Raw genomic sequence first — 27,924 nt, 5'->3', positions numbered from 1 at the left:
TTAGATTCTCATCTTGACTGTTATTGGTGTATGCAAAGGCTACTGACTTGTGGACATTGATTTTATATCCTGAAACATTACTGTATTTTTGGATGACTTCTAGGAGTCTTGTGGTTGAGTCTTTGGGGTTCTCTAAGTATAAGATCACGTCGTCAGCAAAGAGGGAGAGTTTGACATTCTCTGCTCCCATTTGGATTCCCTTTATTTCCTTGTCTTGCTGAATTGTATTGGTTAGAACTTCCAGCACTACGTTGAATAGTAAAGGTGACAGAGGACAACCTTGTCTGGTTCCAGTTCTAAGAGTAAAAGCTTTCAGTTTCACTCCATTCAGTAAAATATTGGCTGTGGGTTTGTCATAGATAGCTTCAATCAGTTTTAGAAATGTGCCACCTATGCCTATACTCTTCAGTGTTCTAATTAGAAAAGGATGCTGGATTTTATCAAATGCTTTTTCTGCATCTATTGAGAAGATCATGTGATCTTTATTTTTGCCTCTGTTAATATGCTGGATAACGTTTATGGACTTGCGTATGTTAAACCAGCCTTGCATCCCTGGGATGAAGCCTACTTGATCATGATGAATGACTTTTTTGATGATAAGCTGTAATCTATTGGCTAGGATTTTGTTGAGAATTTTTGCATCTATATTCATGAGTGAGATTGGTCTGAAATTCTCCTTTTTGTTTGGGTCCTTTCCTGGTTTTGGTATCAGGGTGATGTTTGCTTCATAGAATGTGTTGGGGAAGTTTCCTTCTTCCTCAATTTTTTGGAATAATTTCTGCAGTACAGGAATCAGCTCTTCCTTGAAGGTCTGATAGAATTCCGGAGTGAAGCCATCTGGACCAGGGCATTTTTTGGTTGGAAAATTTTTTGTTGTTTCTTTGATCTCAGTGCTTGAAATTGGTCTGTTCAGGAGCTCTATTTCTTCCTGGCTGAGTCTAGGGAGAGGGTGTGATTCCAAATATTTATCCATTTCCTTCACATTGTCTAATTTCTGGGCATAGAGTTTCTGGTAGTATTCAGAGATGATCTCTTGTATCTCTGTGGGATCAGTTGTTATTTCCCCTTTATCATTTCTGATTGAGGTTACTAGAGATTTTACTTTTCTATTCCTCGTTAGTCTGGCCAATGGTTTATCTATTTTATTTATTTTTTCAAAAAACCAACTCCTTGTTTCATTAATTTTCTGAATGATTCTTTTGTTTTCAATTTCATTGATCTCTGATTTGATTTTGGATATTTCTTTTCTTCTACTCAGTTTAGGCTTAGATTGTTCTTCTTTTTCCAATTCCATAAGATATCTTGTGAGATTGTTGATGCGCTCTCTTTCTGTTTTTCGAATGTAGGCATCTAAAGCCATGAATTTTCCTCTCAAAACTGCTTTTGCAGTATCCCACAGGTTTTGGTAGCTTGTGTCTTCATTGTTCTTATGCTCAAGAAAGTTAATGATTTCCTGTTTCATTTCTTCCTGCACCCATCTGTTATTCAACAGAAGATTGTTTAATTTCCATGTCTTTGGGTGGAGTCGAGCATTTTTGATAGAGTTGAGTTCTACCTTTATTGCCTTATGGTCTGAGAAGATACAAGGTAAAATTTCAATTCCTTTGATTCTGTTGATATTTGTTTTGTGTCCCAGGATATGATCAATTTTGGAGAATGTTCCATGGGGTGATGAGAAGAATGTATATTCTTTATCTTTGGGATGTAGTGTTCTATATGCGTCTATCAAGCACAGTTGTTCTAGGGTCTCATTTAAATCTCTTATATCTTTGTTTAATTTCTGTTTAGAGGATCTGTCCAGCTCTGTAAGAGGAGTGTTAAAGTCCGCTGTTATGATGGTATTATCAGATATCATATTGCTCAGACTGAGTAAGGTCTGTTTCAAGAATCTGGGAGCATTTAAATTGAGTGCATAAATACTTAGAATTGAAATGTCTTCTTGTTGTATTTTTCCCTTGACCAAGATAAAGTGACTGTCTTTGTTTTTTTTGACTTTAGTCTCTGTAAATCCACATGTATCTGAAAATAAGATTGCAACTCCTCTTTTCTTCTGAATTCCATTTGCCTGAAAAATTGTCTTCCAACCCTTGACTCGGAGCTTTAATTTGTCTTTTGAAGCCAGGTGTGTTTCTTGCAGACAGCAAATGGATGGTTTGTGTTTTTTAATCCAGTCAGCGAATCTATGTCTCTTCAGTGGGGAATTCAAGCCATTAACATTTATTGAGATAATTGATAAGTGTGGTAGTATTCTATTCGTCTTATTTTGTGAGAGTCCATTGCTTAGTTTTATCTTTTGCATCAATGTGGAGGTTAGGTTCTGAGTTCTTTAATTTCTGAGTTCTTACTTTGCTGCTGATCCATTGTGGTGGTCAGTGGGCAAAACAGGTTGAAGTATTTCCTGTAGAGCTGGTCTTGTTGTGGCGAATTTCCTCAATGTTTGTATATCCGTAAATGATTTGATTTCTCCGTCAATTTTGAAGCTTAGCTTAGCAGGGTACAGAATTCTGGGCTGGAAATTGTTCTGTTCAAGTAGATTAAAGGCCATTGTCTTCTTGCTTGGAAAGTTTCATTAGAGAAGTCTGCGGTCACTCTGATGGATTTGCCCCTGTAGGTCAACTGGCGCTTACTCCTGGCAGCTTGCAGAATCTTTTCTTTTGTCTTGACTTTGGACAGGTTCATCACAATGTGTCTTGGAGAAGCTCGGTTAGAGTTGAGGTGACCTGGAGTCCAATATCCCTCTGAAAGCAGTGTGTCAGAATCTTTGGTGATATTTGGGAAATTTTCTTTTATAATATTCTCTAGTATGGCTTCCTTTCCTCTGGGGCATTCTTCTTCCCCTTCTGGAATTCCTATAACTCGTATGTTGGAACGCTTCATAAAGTCCCATAATTCTGACAGTGAACGTTCTGCTTTCTCTCTCTTCTTTTCTGCCTCTTTTACTGTCTGAGTTATCTCAAGAACTTTGTCTTCTGCCTCTAAAATTCTTTCTTCTGCATGGTCTAACCTGTTGCTGATACTTTCCATTGCATCTTTAAGTTCCCTAATTGACTGTTTCGGTTCCTTCAGCTCTGCTATATCCTTTTTATATTCTTCATATCGTTCATCTCTTATTTGATTCTGTTTTTGGATTTCCTTTTGGTTATTTTCCACTTTATTAGCAATTTCCTTCATTGTTTCCATCATTTCTTTCATTGTTTTCAACATGTGTATTCTAAATTCCCTTTCTGTCATTCCTAACATTTCTTTACAGGTGGAATCATCTGCAGTAGCTACCTCATGGTCCCTTGGCAGGGTTGTTCTGGACTGGTTCTTCATGTTGCCTGGAGTTTTCTGCTGATTCTTCCTCATGAGTGATGTCTTTTATCTGTTTCCTTGCCCTAATTTTCCTTTCACTTACTCTTGCTCTTTAAGTTCTCTTGCCTGTGGACTAAGGGTTACAGGACCAGAAGGGTGAGAAGGTTGAAGAGCAAAAAAGTGATGAAAGAAAGGAGCGTTGAGTGGTTCCCTTGAGGTCAGCAGCTCTTTGCTAACCTGATCAGACACAGTACCCCACCTCCATCAAGTAGAGAGGAAAGACAAAAATGGTATAAATCAAACCAAAACAAGCAAACAGAATACTTTACGGGGATAAAATTGGGTAAAAAACCAAACAATAGCAGTAGAAACACTAGCAAAAATGAAGTTCTAGTTATTAAAAAAGGCAGCAATGGGAAATTATAATTAAACTAGAAAAATTGAGAAAGAAAAAGGATCTGTATGGAAAAGGTTGAAATTAAAAAACAAAAGAACATCAACAACGTCAAAATAAACAAACAAACAAAAAAAAAACCAACCAAACCAAAAAAAAAAAAAAACACAACCAAAAACAAAGCAGTGTGTATATGTTATTGAATATTGTCTGGGCAGCACATGGGCTTCTGGGGTATGAGATGTTAATCACAGTTCTAATACGACTGGAGGCTGCTGATTTCTCAAACCCCAGCAGTTAGACACCCTAAATCTCTCTTCAGCCCACTTAAAAGGCACTTTGAACTTGTAAACTTGCTGAGCAGAAGCTTTCCCAGTAAAGTGCTTGTCGCTGGAATCACTGCTGAAGTGGCTATCCACTTACCCAGTGTGCCAAAACCGGTCTCACTCTGCCCCTGAGGGTTAGGGCTGCAAGGCAGCTCAGACCCCACCCACCCTTAGGCTACTTGGTTGCTGGGTTACCAGCTCCCACCCGATTCTAGCTCTGCGACCCTGAAGGCAGAGCTTGCCGGGGCAGATCACTCACAATGGCTCCCTGTGACCCACAGCCAAACACCATTAGCTCCGTCTGGCTCAGAGGCTCAGACTGGGGCCCTAGACAACGGCCAAAGTTCTCCGCACTCCCTTTCAGGCGCTCCCCAAGGCAGTTCAAGTCAGTGCCAAGTCCAAAGACACCAAAACAGTTCACAGGTAAGGCCTTTCTGGTTTGCAGTCTCGCTGCTACTGAACTTACAGTTGCGGGCGGGTTTAGACGGATTGAACACACGCGACCACTTGCCGTTTTTCCACTGTTTTAGTCCTCCTCTTGGGGTCCAGAAGTCTCTCGCTGACTCCCTGTATCTTCATAGGGTTGATGATAGGCAGATCCCACCAGCCAGAGATGCCTGGAGTCCTATCTCCCCAGACTCACGGTGCCCAGATGCAAGGAAGCTGTTACTTGACTGCCATCTTGCTCCACGTCCTCTACCACAGGAAATTCTAAAGATTTTGATAGTCACAGCTGTCTATACTGTTTAGGGTCTCCATATGTGCTAACTTGGTTTGAAGTCTTGAATAAGGTTCATGATCCCAAGATGTACCCCATATGTTCAGTCACTAGTCAAAGCTGTGATTGGTATTTTCAGGTGTGATTCCATCAAGAGCCTTGATTTATCCAAGTGGATTTCTGGTTCCCTGATGCCACTCCTTGAGTATTTTCTCAGACCATGCACCCTGTGTTGGAAAATAAAGGGTTTCTAATCATTTTTTTCTATATAAAAAAAAAAAAGGTAAACAAGAAAATAGAGCTCTAAATGTGGGCTGTGTGATAGCTACAAAGAGTGAGAAACCATGCCTTATAGCCTAGATGTTGATGCCAAAAAGACTTTAAACCCAAAAACACAGGGCCATATTGTTTGTTAGATTAACCATGGTGTAAATGGTGTGCATATTTTTAAATCAGATTTATAGTGGTATAATTAACATACAATAAATATTGTATAATTGAAGCATGCATCTTAATAAGTTTTGGTATGCATTTACGCCAGTGAAATCATGACCACTGTCAACATAATGAACATATTCATCACCTTCAAAATTTGCTGTAGTGAAATGGTGATTAATTTATCTCTCACTGATAAACTTTTTTATACATGACCCTCTTTAATCCATCTTCTTTCTTTTTTCTTCCATCCCAACCCCTCCCTATCCTATTCCCAGGCAATCACCAATCACTGTACACTAGTTTGCATTTTTGAGAGTTTTATATAAATGAAATCATACTTTCCCGTACACCTTGTTGTCTGGTTGTTTTTACTCAGCACAATCATTCTGTGATTGATCCATGTTGTACCGCACACACATTATATTAGTTTTTGTTGGTGAAGAGTATTTTATCATATGTATCTTCCATAGTTTATTTATTTATTTTGCTTGATGGTCATTAGTGTTGCTTTCAGTTTGTGGCTGTTACAAATAAAGCTCCTATCCACGTTCACATACAAGTTTTTGAATGGACGTTTCGTTTTTCTTGGGTAAATACCTAAGTATGGAATGGCTGGATTATATGGAGGAATACATTGGTTTTAAGGAAACTCAGTTTATGAAAATATCAGTTCCTCCACAACCTAGCCAACCTAGCCGGTCAGGTTTTTCAATTTTAGCCTTTGTAATAGGTACACAGGGATTTCTCATTGTGGTTTTAATTTGCATTTCTCTAATAATTCATATTAAAGACTCTCTCAAAGCCGCAAGTCACGGTGTTCACAGTGTTTGTTGCCGTCTCATAGGGATTTGTGTTCTTTCCTTACCTCAAGTTTCTTAAAAACTATGATTTCATACACTCGGTCCATTTGTATATTTCAGAAAGGTGGGCGAACATGTCTTGTCTAAAAACAGAATTCCCTCCTATTTCTTTGGTGTAAAGATTTTAGCATGAAAAAACTGGAAATAAAGAAGTCAGGAAATTTTTATAATGATCGCAGACAGATTATGACAACAGTAATACAGGATTGCAAACCCGTGATCCGAAGGTTGACAGTGGGATTGGATGACAGGCTAGTTGTAGGTGATGAGAGAGCAGAAAATTCCAGGTTTCTAGCTGAGCAAAAGTGGGTATGTGATGGTGGCATTAACATGCAGAAAAAGGTACAGGTTAAGGAAACAGCTGCTGAGTCCCTTGGACATGTTGAGCTTTTTGGTGTCTATTATTATAGAGGCCGTTAATTATAGAGGCCTCATGCTAAGTAGAGTCTTCAGGACTAGAGTTATACATTTAGAAGTCAATGACATATAGATATCTATTAGTACCAGAAGGATAGATGTCATCACCTAGGCTAAAGAATAGGAAAAGTGAAAAGATATCAAAACTGCCGTGGCTGGGATCTATCAAAGGCCCTTATTCTAGCTTTACTCTGTTAATAAAACAGAGCACTGGAGAGGAGAGAATTACACAGAAAGAGAATGTGCCTAGGTGAACCTTCGTGCAGCTCACAGTGCTGGAGAGACAGTAAAATAACCTAAAAGCATTATGTCACTGAAGCTACGCCAGGGGACACGTCCCAGAGAAGAGTAGTGTCAGGTGTTAAATGCAGTAGAAAAAAAACAATCAAACACAGTGAGGGGAAAAATATTTATTGGATATGGTAAGTAAGAGGATTTCGATTATCTTTTTTTTTTATTAAATCATAACTGTATACATCGATATGATCATGGGGCATCATACACTCGCTTCATAAACCATTTGACACATTTTCATCACAATGGTTAACAGCCTTCCTGGCATTATCTCAGTTACTGTGCCAAAACATTTACATTCTACATTTACCAAGTTTCGCAAATACCCCTGTAAAATGCACCACAGGTATGATCCCACCAATCCCCCTCCCTCTACCCACCACCCTCCTCCCTCCCCTCCCTTTCCCGCTTCCCCCTATTGTTAGGTTGTAACTGGGTTATAGCTTTCATGTGAGAGCCCCAAATTAGTTTCATAGTAGGGCTGAGTACATTGGGTACTTTTTCTTCCATTCTTGAGATACTTTACTAAGAAGAATATGTTCCAGCTCCATCCATATAAACATGAAAGAGGTAAAGTCTCCATCTTTCTTTAAGGCTGCAGAATATTCCATGGTGTACATATACCACAATTTATTAATCCATTTGTGGATCGATGGGCACTAGGGCTTTTTCCATGACTTAGCAATTATAAATTGGGCTACAGTAAACATTCTGGTACAAATATCTTTGTTATGTTGTGATTTTTGGTCTTCTGGGTATATGCCCAGCAGAGGAATTACAGGATTGAATGGCAAATCGATTTTTAGATCTCTGAGTGTTCTCCATATATCTTTCCAAAAGGAATGTATTAATTTGCATTCCCACCAGCAGTGAAGAAGTGTTCCCTTTTCTCCACATCCACGCCAACATCTCTGGTCTTGAGATTTTGTGATATAGGCTAGTCTCACTGGAGTTAGATGATATCTCAAAGTAGTTTTGATTTGCGTTTCTCTGATGATTAAAGATGATGACCATTTTTTCATATGTCTGAAGGCCGTGCGCCTGTCTTCTTCAGAGAAGTTTCTCTTCAAATCCCTTGCCCAGCCTGCAATGGGATCCCTTGTTTTTTTCTTGCTGATGCGTTTGAGTTCTCTGTGGATTCTGGTCATTAAACCTTTGCCAGAGATATACCCTGCAAATATCTTCTCCCATTCTGAGGGCTGTTTGTTTGCTTTACTTACTGTGTTCTTGGCTGTGCAGAAGCTTTTTAGTTTGATCAAGTCCCAGTAGTGTATTTTTGAAGCTGCTTCAATTGCCCGGGGGGTTCTCCTCATAAAATACTCGCCCAGACCAATTTCTTCAAGGGTTTTCCCTGCACTCTCCTCTAGTATTTTTATAGTTTCATGTCTTAAGTTTAAAACTTTAATCCAATGAGAGTCTATCTTAGTTAATGGTGAAAAGTGTGGGTCCAATTTCAGTCTTCTGCAGGTTGCCAGCCAGTTCACCCAGCACCATTTGTTAAATAGGGAATCTTTTCCCCACTGAATGTTTTTAATTGGCTTGTCAAAGATCAAATAACGGTAAGTAGCTGGATTCATCTCTTGGTTCTCTATTCTGTTCCAGATATCTACTTCTCTGTTTTTGTGCCAGTACCATGCTGTTTTGATCACTATCAATTTGTAGTAAAGACTGAGGTCTGGTAGTGTGATTCCTCCCGTTTTGTTTTTATTTCTGAGTAATGTCTTGGCTATTCGAGGTTTTTTCTGATTTCATATAAAACGAAGTATTGTTTTTTCAAGATCTTTAAAATACGACAGTGGAGCTTTAATAGGGAGTGTGTTGAAAATATATTCCTTTGGGTAGTATGGACATTTTGATAATGTTGATTCTTCCCAGCCATGAGCATGGTATGTTTTTCCATTTGTTAACATGTTCAGCTATTTCTTTTCTTAGAGTTTCATAGTTCTCTTTATAGAGATCTTTCACGTCTTTTGTTAGGTAAATTCCCAAATATTTCATCTTCTTTGGCACTACTGTGAATGGGATAGAGTCCTTAACTGCTTTTTCAACTTGACTGTTGTTGGTGTATATAAAGGCTACCGATTTATGGATGTTGATTTTGTAACCTGAGACGCTGCTGTATTCCTTGATCACTTCTAGGAGTTTTATAGTAGAGTCCCTAGTGTTTTCCAGATACACAATCATATCATCTGCGAAGAGCGAAAGTTTGATCTCTTCTGACCCTATATGGATACCCTTGATCGCCTTTTCTTCCCTAAGTGCTATGGCTAAAACTTCCATTACAATGTTGAAAAGCAATGGAGACAATGGGCAGCCTTGTCTGGTTCCTGATCTGAGTGGAAATGATTCCAATTTAACTCCATTCAATATGATATTGGCTGTGGGTTTGCTGTAGATGGCCTCTATCAGTTTAAGAAAGGTCCCTTCTAGAACAATTTTCTTGAGTGTTCTGATCATGAAGGGATGCTGGATATTATCAAAAGCTTTTTCTGCATCAATTGAGAGAATCATATGGTCTTTGTTTTTTAATTTGTTTATGTGCTGAATTACATTTATAGATTTACGTATATTGAACCAGCCTTGACACCCTGGGATAAAACCGACTTGGTCATGATGTATAATTTGTTTGATGTGTTGCTGGATTCTGTTTGTTAGGATCTTGTTGAATATTTTTGCATCTATATTCATTAGTGATATTGGTCTATAATTTCCTTTTCTTGTTGGGTCTTTTCCTGGTTTGGGGATCAGGGTGATGCTTGCTTCATAGAACGTGTTGGGTAGTCTTCCTTCTTTTTCTACCTTTTGGAACAGGTTGAGTAACATAGGTACTAATTCCTCTTTAAAGGTTTGGTAGAATTCTGACGTAAAACCTTCTGGTCCCGGGCTTTTCTTTTTAGGGAGGTTTTGTATAGTTGATGCTATTTCTGAACTTGATATGGGTCTGTTCAACATTTCCACTTGATTCTGGCTAAGTCTTGGAAAATGGCATGCTTCCAAGTTTTGGTCAATTTCCTTCAGATTTTCATATTTCTGAGAATACAGTTTCTTGTAATATTCATTAAGGATTTTTTTGATTTCTGAGGAGTCTGTTATTTCGTCTTTGTTGTTCTGATTGATGATATTAGAGATTTTACTCTTTTTTTTTTCTGATTAGGTTGGCCAGAGGTTTATCTATTTTGTTGACCGTTTCAAAAAACCAGCTTTTTGATTTATTGATTTGTTGTTTATTCTTTTGTTTTCAATTTCATTTAATTCTGCTCTAATTTTGGTTATTTCTTTTCTTCTACTGGGTTTGGGGTTGGAATGTTCTTCCTTTTCCAGTTGCTTGAGATGTCCCATTAAGTTGTTAACTTCCTCTCTTTCCGTTCTCTTGAGGAAGACTTGCAGTGCTATAAATTTCCCTCTTAGAACTGCCTTTGCAGTGTCCCAGAGGTTCTGATAGTTTGTGTCTTCATTGTCATTTTGTTCCAAAATATTGGCGATTTCTTTCTTATTATCATCTCGGACCCAGCTATCATTCAGCATAAGGTTATTTAACTTCCATGTTTTTGTATGAGTATGCAGATTCCTGTTGTTACTCAATTGAAGTTTTATTCCATGATGGTCCGAGAAGATGCAAGGAATAATTTCTATTCCTTTAAATTTACTGAGGTTAGACTTGTGACCTAAAATGTGGTCAATTTTGGAGTAAGTTTCATGGGCTGATGAGAAGTATGTGTATTCAGTTTTGTTGGGATGAAATGTTCTGTAGATGTTTGCTGAATCTAAATATTGAATGGTTAGGTTTAAATCTAAGATTTCTTTGCTCAGCTTCTTGCTGGAGGATCGATCCAACACTGCCAAAGGAGTGTTGAAATCTCCGACGATTATGGAGCTGGAGGAAATCAAGTTACTCATGTCTGTTAGAGTTTCTCTTATAAATTGAGGTGCATTCTGGTTGGGTGCATAGATATTAATAATTGAGATCTCATCATATTGAGTATTACCCTTAACAAATATGAAGTGACCATTCTTGTCCTTCCTTACTTTTGATGGTTTAAAGCCTACTGTATCTGCAAATAAAATTGCAACACCTGCTTTTTTCTGATTACCATTTGCCTGAAATATGGATGACCATCCTTTCACCATGAGTCTGTATTTGTCTTTTAAGTTAAGATGTGACTCTTGTATGCAACAAATATCTGGCTTGAGTTTTTGTATCCAGTCAGCTAACCTATGCCTCTTTAGAGGACAGTTTAAGCCATTCACATTAATGGAGATAAGTCTGGTGGAATTTTGGGTATCGAGTTTTTCAAAGGTCCAGTGGACATTTTTAATCCTTTCGCCAGTGTGGAAGTTGGAGTTTGAGCCGAAGTTTCTGAGTGAGTTTACTTTTGTGGTATAGGATTGGGTTGGTCATTATGGAGGATAGGTCTGAGAATATCCTGAAGAGCTGGTTTGGTTATGGCAAATTTTTTCAACATATGAATGTCATTAAAGTATTTAATTTCTCCATCATAAATGAAACTCAGTTTAGCTGGATACAAGATCCTGGGTTGAAAGTTATTTTGCTTTAGGAGATTAAAAGTTGATGACCACCCTCTTCTGGCTTGAAAAGTTTCAGCAGAGAGATCTGCAGTTATTCTAATATTCTTTCCTTTGTGCGTAATAGTTTTCTTTCGCCGGGCTGCTTTGAGAATCTTCTCTTTCATGTTAACTTTAGTGAAGCTAATTATGATATGCCTGGGGGATGACTTATTGGGGTTGAATCGTGCTGGGGTTCTGAAGCTGTCTGCTATCTGAATTTCAGATTCTCTAGGCATGTCTAGAAAATTTTCTTTCATAATTTCATGCAGAAGGGCCTCTGTGCCCTTCGAGGCCACTTCATCTTTCTCTGAAATCCCAATTATTCGTATGTTGCTTTTTTTCGAATTATCTGAGAGTTCTCTGAGTGAGTGATCCGTTTTTGCTCTCCATTTCTCTTCCTCTTTGAGAGACTGGGAGCGTTTGAAGACTTTATCTTCAGTGTCAGAAATCCTTTCTTCTGCTTGCTTCGTCCTGTTGCTGAGGGATTGTACTGTATTTTTCATATCTTTGAGGGCTGTAAGTTCTTGCTTCAGTGTGTCTAAGTCTTTGGTGGTTTTGTCTTTAAATTCGTTAAATTCTTGAGACAACTTTTGAATTTCTCCTCGAATTCCTAATTCCATTTTATTAATCTTGTCTGCAATCCAAATTCTGAATTCGATTTGTGACATCTCAGCCAGTTGTTTATGAATGGGATCTTCAATCACATCTGCCCTATCTTATCTTGGGGGGTTGATCTATTCTGGTTATTCATGTTACCAGAGTTTTTCCGCTGATTCCGCCCCATGTTTATTTTACTCCCTTTGATTTTTCCCCTGGGGCTTTATCGAGGGCCCGTACAGTGTTGTGGCCTGAGAAACTGGGGCCCTGTCTTGTGTGGTGGGGCTAAGTGGTTCTGTCTTGTTTTCAGCTGGTTTCTGTTCGATCCTATTGTAACGTTTACTCTGGCTTGAAGTCTCAGCTGTGTGGAAAAAACAGCAATTAATTCACCCCGCCCGCCCACCTCTGGCACCAGTTGGAAAAGGAAAATCAAACCTTCCTACAACCGCATACCCACGGCACCGCCTGAAAAGTCCTCAGTCTATTAGTTCAGTTCAAAAGGTCCAAATCGATAGTCTCAATCGGCACCTGTCTTGGGTGCGAGAGTTCAAGAGGTCTCTGGGAACTGGATCACAGGGGTATGGTGACTCCTCTGATATGGCTTACTCCAGTGCTGCGTGGAGTCAGGAGGAGCCACCTAGCAAATAGATCAGTCTGGGAAGGTTGATGTCTCCTTCCCCACTTTGCCCCTCCGTCGGACCCAGTCACTTGTATCTCTGCAGATGGCTAACCCAGTTGCCTGTAGTGAACAGATACTCCAGGGCTTTGCACCTGCCTGAATTGCAAGGAAGTGTGCCAGGCCTCTGCAGTCTGCCGCTATCTAGTAGGAGGAGATGGGGCCTGACATCTTTGAGTGCTTGATGCAGGTGTTGGGAGGGAGGTTTTCACTCAGGCTTAGCCCCGTCCCTGATTGATGTTACTAACAGAACAGAACAGAACAGCAACTTTGCGGGGTTCTGTCTCTGTTTCTGCTAAAATCGCCTACAGAAGACGGGCTGTTCTGAGTTCAAACGTCTTTGCTGCTGGAGGCTTGTGTCCGATTACCTCTCTGTCGGCACTGCCCTGGAAGCTTCCCGGGTTTGTGAGCAGCATCAGGCAAATCCTTTGCTCACTGGTGGCCTCCTCTGGTTGCCCAGGGAGATAGGGGGTGTGGCGCTGTTTTGCTTTTGTTTGCGTCCTTGTGATCACAGCTTGCCTCAGCGGTGTTGATGTGCGTTCTTCAACCTTCTCTCTTGGTGCGGCTCAAATCCACCAGGATACTTACTAAATTCCTGTCCCTTAACTCTCCTTCTGGACGGGAGCCTCTGTTGAAAGTTGGCTTCAGTCCGCCATCTTGTCTCTCCCCTCCCTTCGATTATCTTTTTAAGAGTGGTTTTAGGATGAAGGTAACAGAACCATTTTGAAATTATTCTTTTATTCATTCATAATATTGGAAAATGATCGTATATGTGTTTTGTTAACTAAACACTAGATTTGGGTTCCAGTCTTCTGTTAAACGTTATAGAAGAGAGACAGGTGAGAGAGAGTATCATAATTTTTGTAAGTTAAATTAAAACATCTAAGAGCACTATGATTATAAAAGAAATGTAAGCCAAACGTTGGAAAACGGAATCCTTCTAAACTATGTGCACAGTTTAGTATCAGAGTGATTAACTAAGGCTTAGCTCAAGTTTCGACTATACAGCCCTGAAGGGTACTAGTCATAGACCAGATATAAATGGTGCCCCCTAGGATTGCTTAACATAGAACCATAAGCTGTAGAACCTGGTTCTAGTTGACACAGTTAGTGTGTGAGTGACAGACCACCAAAAAAATACAGGTATGTTTTTATTACAATGCGCCTTGAAAATGATTTTACTACTGGAAACATGAATACAAGTATGCAATACATAAAATAACCCCTCTTGTGTGTTACTATCTATGAAACTAAAATTTGGTGAAGTATTACTATGTGTTTTCCCATTAATATTTGATCATTATATGATATGCTAACCAACAAGTAAACATAGGCCCAAAATGTAATATTCCCTGCAAATGAGTCAAAGACCACCAGCTATTTCCGGTTAGCACACAGGTGCACCTTTTCTTCTCTTGTAGAACAACTCTACTCTGGGGAAGGGTATTTGTGAACCATTAGTTTAAAGACAAACCAGAATCAGGAAAAAAAAGACTCAGAAGTTCTTTTTTTCTGTAGTTATGCTACTACCCAACTTTGTCAGACAGGGATCTACTAGAGCAGTGTTTTCAACCTTTTTTATCTCAGGGCACACTTGAACCTCTAGTTACACTTCTGTGGCACACTTAAATTATGTTGATCAAAGCAAAAAAATAATTAAGAAGAGAATATACCTACTGTGATTTGAACTTCTTTCAAAAATAATTTACTTAATGATCTTTAAAATTTTCACAGGACACCTAAGATCCTTTCACGGCCCACCAGTGCATGTTGGTCAGCACACTGGTTGAAATCACCAGAGTATTAAACCCCGTGGAAAATGACCTGAATGGCTTTCCTTGATCCTCCCGAGGGAGGCACAGAGTCAGTTAGTACCACCCTCAGTGCACACTAGATGAGATACTTGTGTACAATGAATGTCTTAGGGTAGCAGGGTCTAATTTTTCCTAGAACCCAGGTGAGAAGGGATGCTGCCACTTTTGTTTTAATCAATTCTGTCTAATGTGATATTGGGATGGTGTCTCTGCACAGTTAATATGTTACTGTGAATCTCAAAGGTCTATGTGTTACCCAACATTGTTACAAAGGTCTCCATTCTTGGGGGGGGGGGGTCTTATCCATCAGCCCTACAAAGTTAAAACCCTCCTGGCAGAGTTATCTTTCTGACTATTGTGATTCGTAGTGACCTAGCGAAGTATTAGAGCACATTCTCAGGAAATGAGTTTGTAATATTTTTAATCCTTTATTCTTTCTAGTGTCAGCTTTGGATCTGGTTTGTGTTGGAATTTCTAAACAATAAAGGGGGTATCAGAAAAGCAAAGAGGATATAAGTTACCTAGTGTTGTAAAATTATAGGAGCCCAAGATAAGAGTAGGAACTTTTGGTTGTGCTAGTGCTTTGAGCAATAACAGCTACCGCTGCTATTTGAGATCTTTTTTTTTTTTTTTTGGATACCTGATGAAATAGTACAATTTGAAATGTGACAGCTGTGTTAAAGCATCAAAGACAAGGAAAACAGCGTTAGATCCATTTTGCATATATTATGGGGATTACTTGAGGCCTGAAAATAGCTCTGTTTACTCAGCTCACCTTTTTCTGCCTTTCTCTTGAGAATTCCACTCTAACATTAAATGTTTTTACTCTTGGTGTGTTTTTATTATCAACTGCTAGTATCAATGGTTTAAACTCAATTCAAATCATTCTGTTTTGCAATAGTAAAGCATAATTTGAGGCATCTGTTTCTGGCAGGCTACAGGCAATGTTAGAGTTCTTAGAAATCAAAAAAAAAAAAAAAAGTCTTTTCTGAGGTATTGTACAATGTCTTTTTCATGTGAAAGTACTCCTTATCCCTAATAATATTTGAGAATTTAACCATTTTTATAATCAACATTTTCCACAATTTCTTCATTTATTTAGGAGTTGAAATACCTTGAAACTTGCTAAAAAATACTCAGCCCCAAGGGAAACGTAGATAGAAATGGAAGGGTACAGACTGTAGTGTTTCAGCACTTTTGTTCCTGTAAATAACACAAACAAACGTGATCACCTGGAGGCAGTTAACTATGAGACTCAGAATAAAGAGGAGACTGGAAATGTCTGTTTCCGAGGTGGCACTGGTCATGTGTCATTAGTCTAAAACTCAAAATCATACCGTCATCCCAGAAAAGAATGAAAAAAAATAAAGTTTTGAAGTTACGTGGAATTGTAAAGTCACTAATAGTTTGCTGAGACTGTTCACTTACAAAGAAGAAATAAGTGACGTGTTATATCTTCTCTGTGTGCTGATCCCTTGATGAGGTCCTCAGGGGGCCACAGAGGCAGAAATGCACTGGGGCTGTAGTGGTAACATAGCTGCAGGGCTGTCATAGCGACCAGCACTGGGAGAAAAGTCCTGTGCTGTGAAGTGGCTTCCCTGGAAGCTTTCCTACAGAGAGGGGTGCAGTACAAGGGCCCTCACGTTCTTCACTAGACTAGAGCTTTACCTTGAGGCTTCTGTGAAGACATAGCTACAACTAACTCTTCATTGCTGCTGCGCATGCGGAGAACTTACGCCGTCTTCAGCCATGCCCTGCAGCTGATGTTGTGTGTTGGAAAGTCCGTTCATGACACTTTATATGCTGGCTAATGCTCCGACTCTCTTTTTTCTCATTTTGCTTCATTCCTTTGGCTCAGTAGAATTGATGTTATCAACCGAAAGCTTAAATGTAAGTGAGTCTTAATGGGCTGAAGGGTATTTGGATGAACTGAAAAAGCATTTAATCCCGTTATTCATTGTTGCTTTTATTTGTTATGAGGGTTTTTTTCTTTTTTACCGGGAAGGGCTTAATTGCGTTCAGTCTGACTGTTTACATAAATGAGGTTCGTGAGTTTGATGGAGTACAGTTCCTCCTTGAACAACACCTGTGCAAGGAGTAACCCATTCATTAAAAAGCTCAACCTGTGAATTGATTTTATTGTTGGGCTCTCCAATTTAACTGAAATTGCATATCTTAACGACTTCTACATGTATGTGACATGGCAAATCTTCATGCCTTCACCAGCTAGCTAGGTTTTTAATTTGCTAGCTAGCAGTCAATGTAATCAGCAGACATTGCTGAGAGAAGGTGGATTCTTATTTTTGACACTGGCACACGTGATTTTCTGGGACTTCACTGGTCCAGGCTACTAGAGCTGTGGTTTGCTTTTTCAGTCCCCGAATTCTGCGATAGGTTTGCTTTTAATTAAGCTTTAGGAGGAGGCCTTGAAGGAAAAACAGTGACTTTCTCACATTTTGGATGCAAACTGTTATTTGCATAAAAATTCATCGTATGCAGAAAATCCCTGTGCCAATTTTAAGATCCTAAAGAAACCTAAAGCTGCTGAAAATAACAGGATTTGTTTTACTTCCGTTTCCTTCTCCTCGTGTTTGTCACTTCAAAATATCACTTAGCCTCAGTGCATAGATAGCTGTAAATATACATGAGTTCATAAAAAAGTAATACCAAAGTAATACCCTAATCCATCAATCTCTTTAAAAGTAATAGTAGTGACAACATACAACATAAATATGTATCTTTAGAAACCTTTGATTGTTCTTCTGACACTATTCTCCGCCTTAGAGAGGTTATTAACTTTCCCAGCTTGCTCTAGGTAATAAGTGTCACAGCCCATTGGAATTCATGTTGTCTCTCTTTATCTCTTTTCAGAGGCCATGCTTTTAATCATTAGGCATTATTCCAATGGAAAAATTCTTATTTCTTGCTTAAAGCAGATTCTCATGTACTCTCTCATAGGCAAATCCTCAGACTGGGCTCTGTATGTATTTAAAGAAAGGAATTTTCATTCATTTATAAATACACTGCTATTTAGACTATTACCACTGACTACTCTTCTCTCAAATTTGGGAGGGCTAAATGTACTTTAAACAAACATTTCCACAAATGGAAGGAAGTCTACAGTGGTGTCTTTTGCTGCTCACAGATGTTGATGAATGCACATCAAATCCCTGCACGAATGGAGACTGTGTTAACACACCTGGTTCCTATTATTGTAAATGTCACGCTGGATTCCAGAGGACTCCTACCAAGCAAGCGTGCATTGGTAAGGCAGTTTGCTTTCCTGTATGAAAATGTTCCCTGAAATACAGTGACCGAGGCCAATGAAGGTAAAAGCAGATTTATTAAAATAAGGCATGGAATGAAATATGTGCTGTTAGATTCTTACGGGTTTATTCTATAATATTCTTTTTTTTTTCTCTATAATATTCTCATAGATGCTCCCTTTAAACATAAACACTATTTGCATGTATATCCCAAGCATCATGGTATCTGGCTTCACAAAAATTCAGTTCATCTTCCTTCCATAGACCATAGCTGACGTTTTTTGAGTAACATCATCAGTGTTCTCTGATTAACTGGGCATAAGATTTATAGTGGGTTTCAACGACTGTTTTCTTTGAACCCCACACACATCCAACAGCAGATCCGTCCTGGTCTTTACTCACGGTTTTGTTGCCACCCCCACCATCGTGCTCCACACTCTCTACCTCTCTGCTGGTTCATCACAGGAGCCTCCCTGCTCGTCTGCTTTTTCATTTCCTATTCACCTACTGGTAGTCGTTCAAATCAGCCTTCTGCAGCAGTTTTCTATTACTCTTAAGCTAGAAACTCTGTGGTTATTTTGCACTTTCCCATCATCCTTTTCTGACCTTTCAGCATCTTCAACCACTGTCAGAAAACAGCTGCACCAGTGAGTCCAGCAACACAGCCCGCCCTCTCTAAGGCTCACTGCACACTCCATTTCTTTCTCTGCCCTCCCCCTACCAGCGACAATACCCACCTACCCAAGGAAGAAAGCTGGTGAGAGATGAAGTTATGCTTAAGAAGCAACTTGATTTTGGATATTACATGTAACAATAAACTGGAGATTTAAAATTCCACCTATTGCTGTTTTTATGTGTAAGTATTAGAAAATACTAATGTTTGACCATCCTCAATATTCCCAGATATCGACGAGTGCATCCAGAATGGGGTTCTTTGTAAAAATGGTCGATGTGTGAACACAGATGGAAGTTTCCAGTGCATTTGCAATGCCGGCTTTGAATTAACCACAGATGGGAAACACTGTGTTGGTATGGAAATTGCCTGCTCTATCGCTAAAGACTTTTAAGGAATATATACTTTTACTTAGAACCTTCTATACTTTTTCCAGGAAAGCTCACACGTCACACATGTGTTTAGAGTTTTTCGGATAACTTAGGTAAAATATAAACTCATTTAACATAAAGACTTAAGTGAGGGGACAGACATTTTTACTGCTTCTAAAGATTTCCTTCATGGTACATGCTTAACTGTATAGAGTAGTTATTCTTTGTAAATTCAAATAATTATTAGCCCCTACTGTATTTTCAGATGTTGGGGTTACAAAACCAACAAGATGAAAGAGACATTTCCCTCCTTTCCCCCATACTGGAGAGAAAATGAACATATCTGGCATATGTGGTCACGGTAGCTGGATTTGTAGTCCTGGGGATGTGTTGAAATACAATCGATAGCAGTGCTCCATGGACATACTCTGTTTCCATAGCAACACATCATGGCCTTCTACTAAGGCCGCATCATTTCAGTGAGGTTTGCCATTGTTTCATTTGCTCATAAAAGAAGTACTCATGGGCGGTGCCTGTGGCTCAAAGGAGTAGGGCACCGGCCCCATATGCCGGAGGTGGCAGGTTCAAACCCAGCCCTGGCCAAAAACTGCAACAACAAAAAAAAAAAAAAAAGAAAGAAAGAAAGAAAAAATAATCCCTAAAGTCTTATTACCTTTTTGAGTGCTCAAAATAAAACACCATTCATGGTTTATGTGGTTCTGACAGCAGCTAAGTGCAACATTTATTTAATTCTATTCTCTCCCTCATACTAAAGGCCCTTTCCATTCCCCATACCGTTTACTGCCATTCAGTTGACTTCCTCATTTTTTAAAATAACCAATATCTCTGAGCACGTGGCTCATTTTTTATGCAGTGGAATGTGACTGAGAGTTGTTTGTGGAAGAAGAGGGATTCGGTGCTCTCCAGCCCGTGGTCTAAGTCACTCTCTCCTCTTCTGCAGATCACGATGAATGTACAACAACCAACATGTGCTTGAATGGAATGTGCATCAATGAGGACGGCAGCTTCAAGTGCATCTGCAAACCAGGATTCGTCTTGGCTCCAAATGGGCGTTACTGCACTGGTACGAATGGTTCTGAGATAGGGAAGTGACTGCGATTGAAGCCATCTTTAGTATTTGAATGAATCGTGCAGGAATTACTTCGGTTTCTTCACGTGTATTTCGTATTCTTCACATCTCTTGCTAATTCAGTAAGGCAGGTGTCTAAAGCTTCCTAGAAACACACACACTGTGGTCTAGGGAGCAGTAACATCTTTTCCAAAATAATAATGGTTTTGGGAAAAATTAAGGGAATGATGTTATGGTTTAGCAAGTCTTGAGAATAATATAGACTTAATCTCTCTCTCCTTGGCTAAATTAAAAAAGAGAAAAACAATTCTTGAATAATTTTCACTCTTACGTGTTCTTAGAATGAGATTTTCCACCGCTGTTCATTGCTGGTTTAGCATTACATTTTTTTCCATGAAGCTAATCATTCCTAACTGTATCATGATCTAAAATTTTTACATTGGTTTAGTGAAGACTTAATTTTAATATGCTTATTAATTGTTTGATTTATAAAGCTATTTTGAAGGCTGAGCTCTAGGGATGAATTTAAGAAGCAAAAGAGAAGCCTCTTGGAAGCAAATGAGATTATGTCTATATTCACAATTGGAATTTAGAGAAGTGGGATACATTTTATAGTTCCTACTTAAAAGCAAATTTTAATTTTTTTTTTTTTTAGTTTTTTCTTTTTAGACAAAAGTAACTCCATGAATGCTTTCTGCCCTCAATTGCATAAATTTACCTGAATACCAAATAAGACTCATAACCAGTCCCTATGATTTTAATGAAATTCCCTGGTCAGTAAAGATAAACTAATTGAGACTGATTTCTCCTGTTTCTGAATAACAAATAGCTTTTTGAGTATCTAAGAAAGAGGAGTCCAAGAGTAAATGGAATTCTGTAACTTTACTTATTGAACTCATGAATGCGAAGTCGTCTCAAGGTTAGTGACTTAGATTTAGCATAAGATGAGAAATTACCAGTGTGCTCCAGTGTGTATCTTGACATTAACTTTATTTCAGCATTTCTTAAGGAATTTAAATATGCGTGTAACAACGACTTAGATCTCATCAGTTTCTCCTTTCTAAAAGTTAGCTTTTATAATTTTTTATTGCAAATATTGTAATTCATAGGTCTTGTGATGTTCATGAGTGGGCGGCTCTGTATTTGAAGTCTATTCTATCTTTTGGGGAAGTCATTTAAGAAGTCCATTTGATAAGTTCAAGTGAATGAAAAATGAGAAGAGCCATCTTGAATCATTTTATTATTATGAAATAATCAAATTAACATCAAAAGAGCATTTACCTCTAGTTTTCTGTGTGTGAAAAATTAACAAAAGTTTGTCATAGTTTCCTAAGAATTTGTTTCATTTAACTAATACAAACTAAATATGTAACATGAAACAGGATTGCCAAATAAATAACGAAAAGGGAGTTTGTGAGGCTTTTAAAAATCTAATGGATAACGTAAAGCAACTTTCACTCAGTCTTTTCTAAAAATGTGTTTGAAAGAACAGCATTTACAAGCAGAAGGCTGGTGATCATATATTTGTTCTTCCCTAAGTTACAAAATCAAAACCAAAAAGTTGATAGCATGGAGCAGGGGCAACGCCGAAACTCTGTAAGAAAGTCAAATGTACCCAGTAATGGCCTCGCTTCTGTCACCCTCTGGGCAGATGTTGACGAATGCCAGACCCCAGGAATCTGCATGAATGGACATTGTATCAACAACGAAGGCTCCTTCCGCTGCGACTGTCCCCCAGGCCTGGCCGTGGGCATGGATGGACGCGTGTGCGTTGGTAAGTAAAACATTCTGGAATGACCCGTTGTCCAAAATGATCTTTTAAAAATGAACAGAGATACAGCTACATCATGGAATAATATTCAGCCATAAAAAGAATACCTGTCACAGCTTGGATCAGTTTTGAGAGCATTATGTGAAGTGAAAGAAGCCATCACAAAAGACAGGGTGGTATACGATTCCCCTCCTGTGAAATATCCACAACAGGCAGATCTGTCGGGACAAAATAGAGTCCCGCTGCGAAGGCAGTGAGCATGAGGGTGTTAGGAGAGTGGGGGGATAGCTAACAGACATTGTCGAGATGATGAAAATATTCTGTTAATCAAATCAACTGTTGTGATGGCTGTATATATCCTTCAGTATGCTAAAAACTATTAAATAGCAGACTTGAAATGGATGCAATCTATCATTATGTGAATTATATCGTAATGAAGCTTTTTAAAAAAAAAAAAGAGAGTCCCCTCCCCCAGACACAGCCCCCCTTCCAAAGGCCCTAAAGTGACGTAAGTCAAAAAACCTGGAGAAGAAAATAATATTGCCCTTGAACAAGAATCCCTGGTAATATTAGATAACTGAATTCTAAATACAGTGGATTTAGGTTTTGTAAATAATAACAGACAAGACACGAAATGAGGATTATAGTTTTATTCAAGTAAATGCTTGGTTTTACCCAAACAAAATGTGAAATGCGAGTAACTTATGCCATAGAACTTGGACTTACATCAAAGCTAAAAATGTTTTTAGTTATTCCTCATCATATTAAGTGTAGAAGGAGGCTAGAGTATGAGAAAGAATATATAAAGTAGACCCTCCATAGTCAACCTCCTACGCTGACCACCTCCTTAAATTGACCTAATTTTCACAGACTGGATGTACACCACCTGTACGTATCAGTTCAACAGGCCCAGTTCCTTATGCGGCCACCTGTGTATGTTGACCAGTTTGTTACAGTCTCCTGAATGGTCCATTTACAGAGGTTCTACTGTACGTTATTCTAAGCCATTCAAATTCCTCTTGAATACTTTATCAAGTGAATTTCAGGAAAATCAGTCAGAATTAGCAGGGATCAGCTCTGCAGAGGCAGGCAAAACAGAAATACCACCAGCATTTCAGAACTCAAACAATGTACGCTAACGACAAGAATCCCAAAGTATCTTGTAAAATTTAATGCAGGTCATCAGTTCAGATTTCTCTTTGAAATATTTTTGTGAGACTTCTAGAGTTAGCTTTCTTTCACCCTCTATTTTTCAGGTTGTAAAGTAAAACACAGAACTAGTTATTGGTTTAAAAGTATTTTTGAGAAAAATGAAATTTTTAGACCTAGTTGTTAGTACTAATACTTTATTCTCACCTATGAGAATTAAAACCTTTGGATTCCAAAAGGAAAAAAGAAAAATGAAGAATCAGGGCGGCGCCTGTGGCTCAAGGAGTAGGGCACCGGTCCCATATGCCGGAGGTGGCGGGTTCAAACCCAGCCCCGGCCAAAAACCACAAAAAAAAAAAAAAAGAAAAATGAAGAATCAGCAGATGGAAATAATCCCTTCACTGAAATTCATCCCTCTACCCAATGTAGGATTCATTTACCAGCAATGTTGTCAGCACTTTGTTCACGGATATTTCAAATTCAGTAACTGAAAGAATGGAGCTTCTTCCTGCTTACAGAGCCAGAATATTTTCGGTTACTTTCATGCCTTTGGTTGCTTTTTTCCTTTATCTGAATGATTTTGTAGAAATCTACGCTGAGCACAAAGCCAACACTGAAGGGAGAATTTTTTTTTTCTCTTCAACGACCAAAATGTGAGGAATTCAGTGTTTAAAGACAAAAAATTCATTCTGTTGTCCACATCTAAGAAACACATCGGAAATTGTTGAAAAGCCCACTCTAGTTTTCATCATCATGGTCACTTAAACTTTCTAAACTGAAAACACCATTTGTCATGTGTGTAAAATCATATATTGCTGTTCCCATGATGTTCTAGATCCGGGTTCTCAACCTGTGGGTCGCCCACAGTATTAATGTGTTGAGGCATTGGAAAGGTTGAGAACCACTGTTCTAGATGTTTTTCTTCACATCTTCTTGTCGCTTTTTAGGTCCACTGATGGTCAGTGAGTCTGATTCACTACTTATGAACTATTATTAGGATTATCTTTTTTTTCTTTTTCTAATTGAGACAGAGTCTCACTCTGGCGCCCTAGGTAGAGTACCATGGCATCATAGCTCACAGCACCCTCAGACTCCTGCGCTCAAGTGATTCTCCTGCCTCAGCCTCCCAAGTAGCTGCCCACCACAACGCCCAGCTAGTGTTTCTATTTTTAGTCAAAAAAGGGTCTGTCTTTGCTCAGTCTTGTCTTGAATTCCTGAGGATTAGCGTTGTAATTTTAGATGTATTTTTTGTATATTCATTTTTTATGTCTCTAGTTATTAATATGTGTTCTTTTATTTGCAGGAAATTAAGCTATGATTTTAACTAGTATGTTGAAGAGGTCTGACTCACAAGCAGAGTGTAAACAAAAGGCAACTGTATTGTCCCTCCCACTCTTAAATTTTATCTTTAAATCATTCAAAGCAGGAAAACTCAAGCCATTTGTTAACTTTATTGAATGTTTTTTAGGTAACAAAAAAGTTCTATGATGACTTCATGTAAGAAAAACAATTTCAAGTTAGAAATTAGATGCCCAGTGTCATATAGTAATTAGTACTCGGAGTTGGATTTTAAGTTACAACTTTTCTTCTAAGCTCAGATGTTCACAGAGTGAGAAGGTTTCTCACTTTTCCACGGTCAGGGCAGAGGAGAGTGTTTTAGAAGGTGGAAGCCTAGTTCTTGTGTTACTTATGTTTTCTGAGAGCTTCAAGACTTGTTTGCAGATTTTTAAAGCTGACGTCTTCTCTGTGGGCAATTTTGTGGGTCCTTCACGAGCATTCAGCTGCCCTTCCTCAGATGTAGACCTTCCATCTTTCTCCTGGGCACCACTTATCCCAGCCTTGGATCACTCAGTCGTCCACTCCAGGCAGACTTTCTCTGAGGGCGTCTCATCGCCCCTCCACGCAGTCATCCTCTCAATGCCACACCTGCCAGTCTGTAGGACACAGCCATCCCAAGTCCTGTCCAGCACATGGATAGGGGTTAATCTCACCCCCACCACTGCCCCACTCCTGTGCTCCTGCGGTAGGAAAAGCAGCCACTGGTCCTTGCTTGTTAAGTGTCCCGGGCAGGAGTGCCACAGAGCTCTTCAGATGCTCCCCGTTAGGCTCCATTCTCTAAATCAGACGCACAGAGGGAAACACTCCCAACTCAACCCAGCTCTTGCCAAAAAAAACTAGTCCTCAAAATATCCTTTCATAATCAGCACTCTCTTACACTATTTATATCCTCAGTGTTGGGGAGGGTTTAAAATCAGGTAACTAATTTTCTGATATCCACTTCCTTTAGGACAGTGTCAAAATTTTAATTTTAATTTAAAATCTTTGTTAGTTGTTCTTTATAGGATTTCGCCTCAAATTTTCTTTTTAGCATCATGTTACGTTACATTGGTTTCAGGACATTCCAACATCTTTATTGACGTCTCTGTTAGTTACAGGTTAATTTTCTTTTCTTTATCCCAGTTCTGCTACTTGCTAGCTGTGTGGCCTTGGGCAAGATACATCCTTTGCTCTTTAGCTATTCTGAGGAGTCAGTAAGTTAATAGTAGATGGTTTATTTGTATAAAGCTTTGAACAGTGTCTGGTACACAGCAAATGCCCAATTAACTATCACTATTGTTTTGTTAAATCTAAATAGTGGCATTGTATCTTAATAGTTGCTGCTTTAAGCAGTAAAGAAAATTGATAGAGCAGGAAGAATCAAAATAATTATCATTTGGCATCCATACATATATTACCAATAGTGTGTAGTATATACTAATTACTTGAGAAGGTCCTAAAACAATTCTATTTTGTTTTTTTTTTAAGAAAGAAAAGGCATGCAGAAATTTGATGATACGTGGAAAAGAAATAGCTTAGCATTTAGGTCAGATCCTCCACCAAAGCCTTCATATGCACACGTCCTCAGTGGTGCTGTGACGTCAGTGCTCTTGTCATCCTGTACACCCATGAACAGTGGCTTAATTACATTTGAATATTATGGCATGGACTAGGTTTTTATTCTGAGGTCTTTGAACAGGAAAAGGTCAACGTCCTCACTAAAGACAGAAGAGAGGAACAAGGTGGCCACCATTTTTGTATATTTGGTATGTGTCCCAGGCATTGTGCTTAATGCTTAAGAAAAAAGCTTTCCTTTACTATGTAAACTTTATCCTATGTTACGTATAATGATAATGTAATTATAATCTGTTATAATTTATATAAGATCATCCCATGAGGATCTGATCATAGGACAGTTTATGCCCATAAAACCCATCCATAGATGACATGACTTTCTCCTTCATGGAATTTCTGGGATTGGGTACTCTTAACAGATTAGTTAACTTGAAATAAATCCAGCATGTGGTGTGCCTCACTCTTCCGCTGACTTCCATAGACCTTTTATCTCTGTGCCTCAAAAAACTGTGCATGGCATGTGTGCTTAATATGAAAACAGAAACAGCTGTGACTATTCTGTGCCTTCTGAGATAACCTGTGATGTCCAAATGGACTTGTAATGTCCACCAAAATCATATTAGAACTCATGAATTATGTTCAATTTCTGCAAATTTGTCTTCGCATCAAGCCCTGCTTTTGTGTGTAACTCAGAGCAAACTCTACCAAACTCAGCCACAGCAGACGCAGAAAAGATCTCTCAGAGATGGAGGTGGCAAATCCCGTGGTCCTCCTCCATTTGAGCGCACATAAATCTGATTTTTTAATGTAACCACAAATCACATTTTTTGGATCAGAAACACCCCAGATTATAAGAAATTATTAGATGACTCATTTTGCCATAACAAGCAATAAAATCATTGCCAACCTGTTGTGAATAATCATAGGGGTTATCTCTGATGAAAGTACCATGTCAGGATGGGGCTTGAACATTGTGCTGCTTCTCTGGCCCTTTCTATCTCAGTTTTTTATACTTCGCCGTTTATTGTCTCATAAAGTTGTAGTGTATTTCATTAGAACTGGGAATGAGAGATCTAAGCAGCATGTGCTCCTTTGGGTTGCAGCATGACAGAGTGGAAAGAGGAAGAATTTTGGAAGTGACACAAGCCTTGTCTGAATCTCAACTCAGGTGCTGAGGATTTAAGGACTTCAAGCTACTGATGTGGCTCTATTTATAGCCCATCCTCCTCATGTATAAAATGTGGGTGATGACCACTGTCCTATACAGCTGACACCCTGTCTGTTCCAGGAGATAATATCTGTAAAGCAACTAGCAGAGTGCCAAGGTCGGGCAGTGATAGTCATTATTTCTATAACTGACCTTGTTGAGCATCTGAGATTAATAGTCATAAGCAGTGTCCTGGAGATTGAAAGGAAAGACTTCCTAACTCAGAAAGCGAAAGGAAGAAATCTCACGCCCAGGCCATCTCCCCTCCAGGTGGCTTAACTTCATTGTATTGCGTTGTTCATGAGAACTTCTAAAAGAGAAATAAGTGTCATTTTGAGTAGAACAGAGCCCGTGATTAGAAAGAGGTCAAAGTGTTGCTTATAACTGTGGAAATATCCTTGGTTCAGTGAAAGGCCTATGAGGGTAAGTGGGATAAGGAATACCTACATAGCTCATAAAACTAATTGGAAGGGGGAGAAAAAAAGATTTGGTGATAAGCATGCATTCTTTCTCTCTCTCCACAAATATTTGTTGACCTTCTAACACTGTTCATTGCTAAACTTACTAAATAAAAGTAGCAGATGCCCTCTAGAAGCTTCGATCTAGTGGCCATTTAGGTTAAACAAGCCTTCAGATTCGAAGTCTCTTTGTCTTTACCTCTCATCACTGTTCGCCCGTCTCCCCAGACACCCACATGCGCAGTACCTGCTATGGCGGAATCAAGAAGGGAGCGTGTGTGCGACCTTTCCCTGGAGCCGTGACCAAGTCCGAGTGCTGCTGCGCCAATCCAGACTACGGTTTTGGAGAGCCCTGCCAGCCGTGCCCTGCTAAAAATTCAGGTAGTTAGACGTACCATTCTCACGCCTGGTAAAGAATCTAAAAATGCAAGACTAGCTATTTGGGCAAAGAGCACGTGTTCCCCTGGCCGTTATTTTAAACTGAAGAAAAGAAATCCAATGCTGTGTTGACACAGGAAGTAGCAGGAAGGACACGTGGCTCACACTTCCACGTGATGTCTCAGCACAGAGAACACAGGCAGAGGAGGGAAATCCACTTGCCCATACAGTTACAATTGTCACACCAGATTTATTTTTACCCATTAGCCTCGAGT

The 27,924-nt window shown here is 39.1% G+C and overlaps 1 protein-coding gene across 1 annotated transcript in view; it reads left to right on the top strand.

Moving 5' to 3' along the window:
* FBN2 (fibrillin 2) overlaps window positions 1-27,924 on the top strand; it is a 267,961-nt gene that overhangs the window by 141,885 nt on the left and 98,152 nt on the right. Inside the window, exons 12-16 of the mRNA XM_053567017.1 lie at window positions 17,540-17,659; window positions 18,564-18,689; window positions 19,666-19,788; window positions 21,446-21,568; window positions 27,500-27,652. Coding sequence (XP_053422992.1) covers window positions 17,540-17,659; window positions 18,564-18,689; window positions 19,666-19,788; window positions 21,446-21,568; window positions 27,500-27,652 — 645 coding nt within the window. The remainder of the gene's footprint in view (window positions 1-17,539; window positions 17,660-18,563; window positions 18,690-19,665; window positions 19,789-21,445; window positions 21,569-27,499; window positions 27,653-27,924) is intronic.

The sequence above is a fragment of the Nycticebus coucang genome, chromosome 17 (genome assembly GCF_027406575.1).
Source record: "Nycticebus coucang isolate mNycCou1 chromosome 17, mNycCou1.pri, whole genome shotgun sequence".
In the NCBI taxonomy this organism is placed as follows: domain Eukaryota; kingdom Metazoa; phylum Chordata; class Mammalia; order Primates; family Lorisidae; genus Nycticebus; species Nycticebus coucang.
Note: the sequence above shows the minus strand (reverse complement) of the source record. Positions and strands in the feature narration are given on the sequence as shown.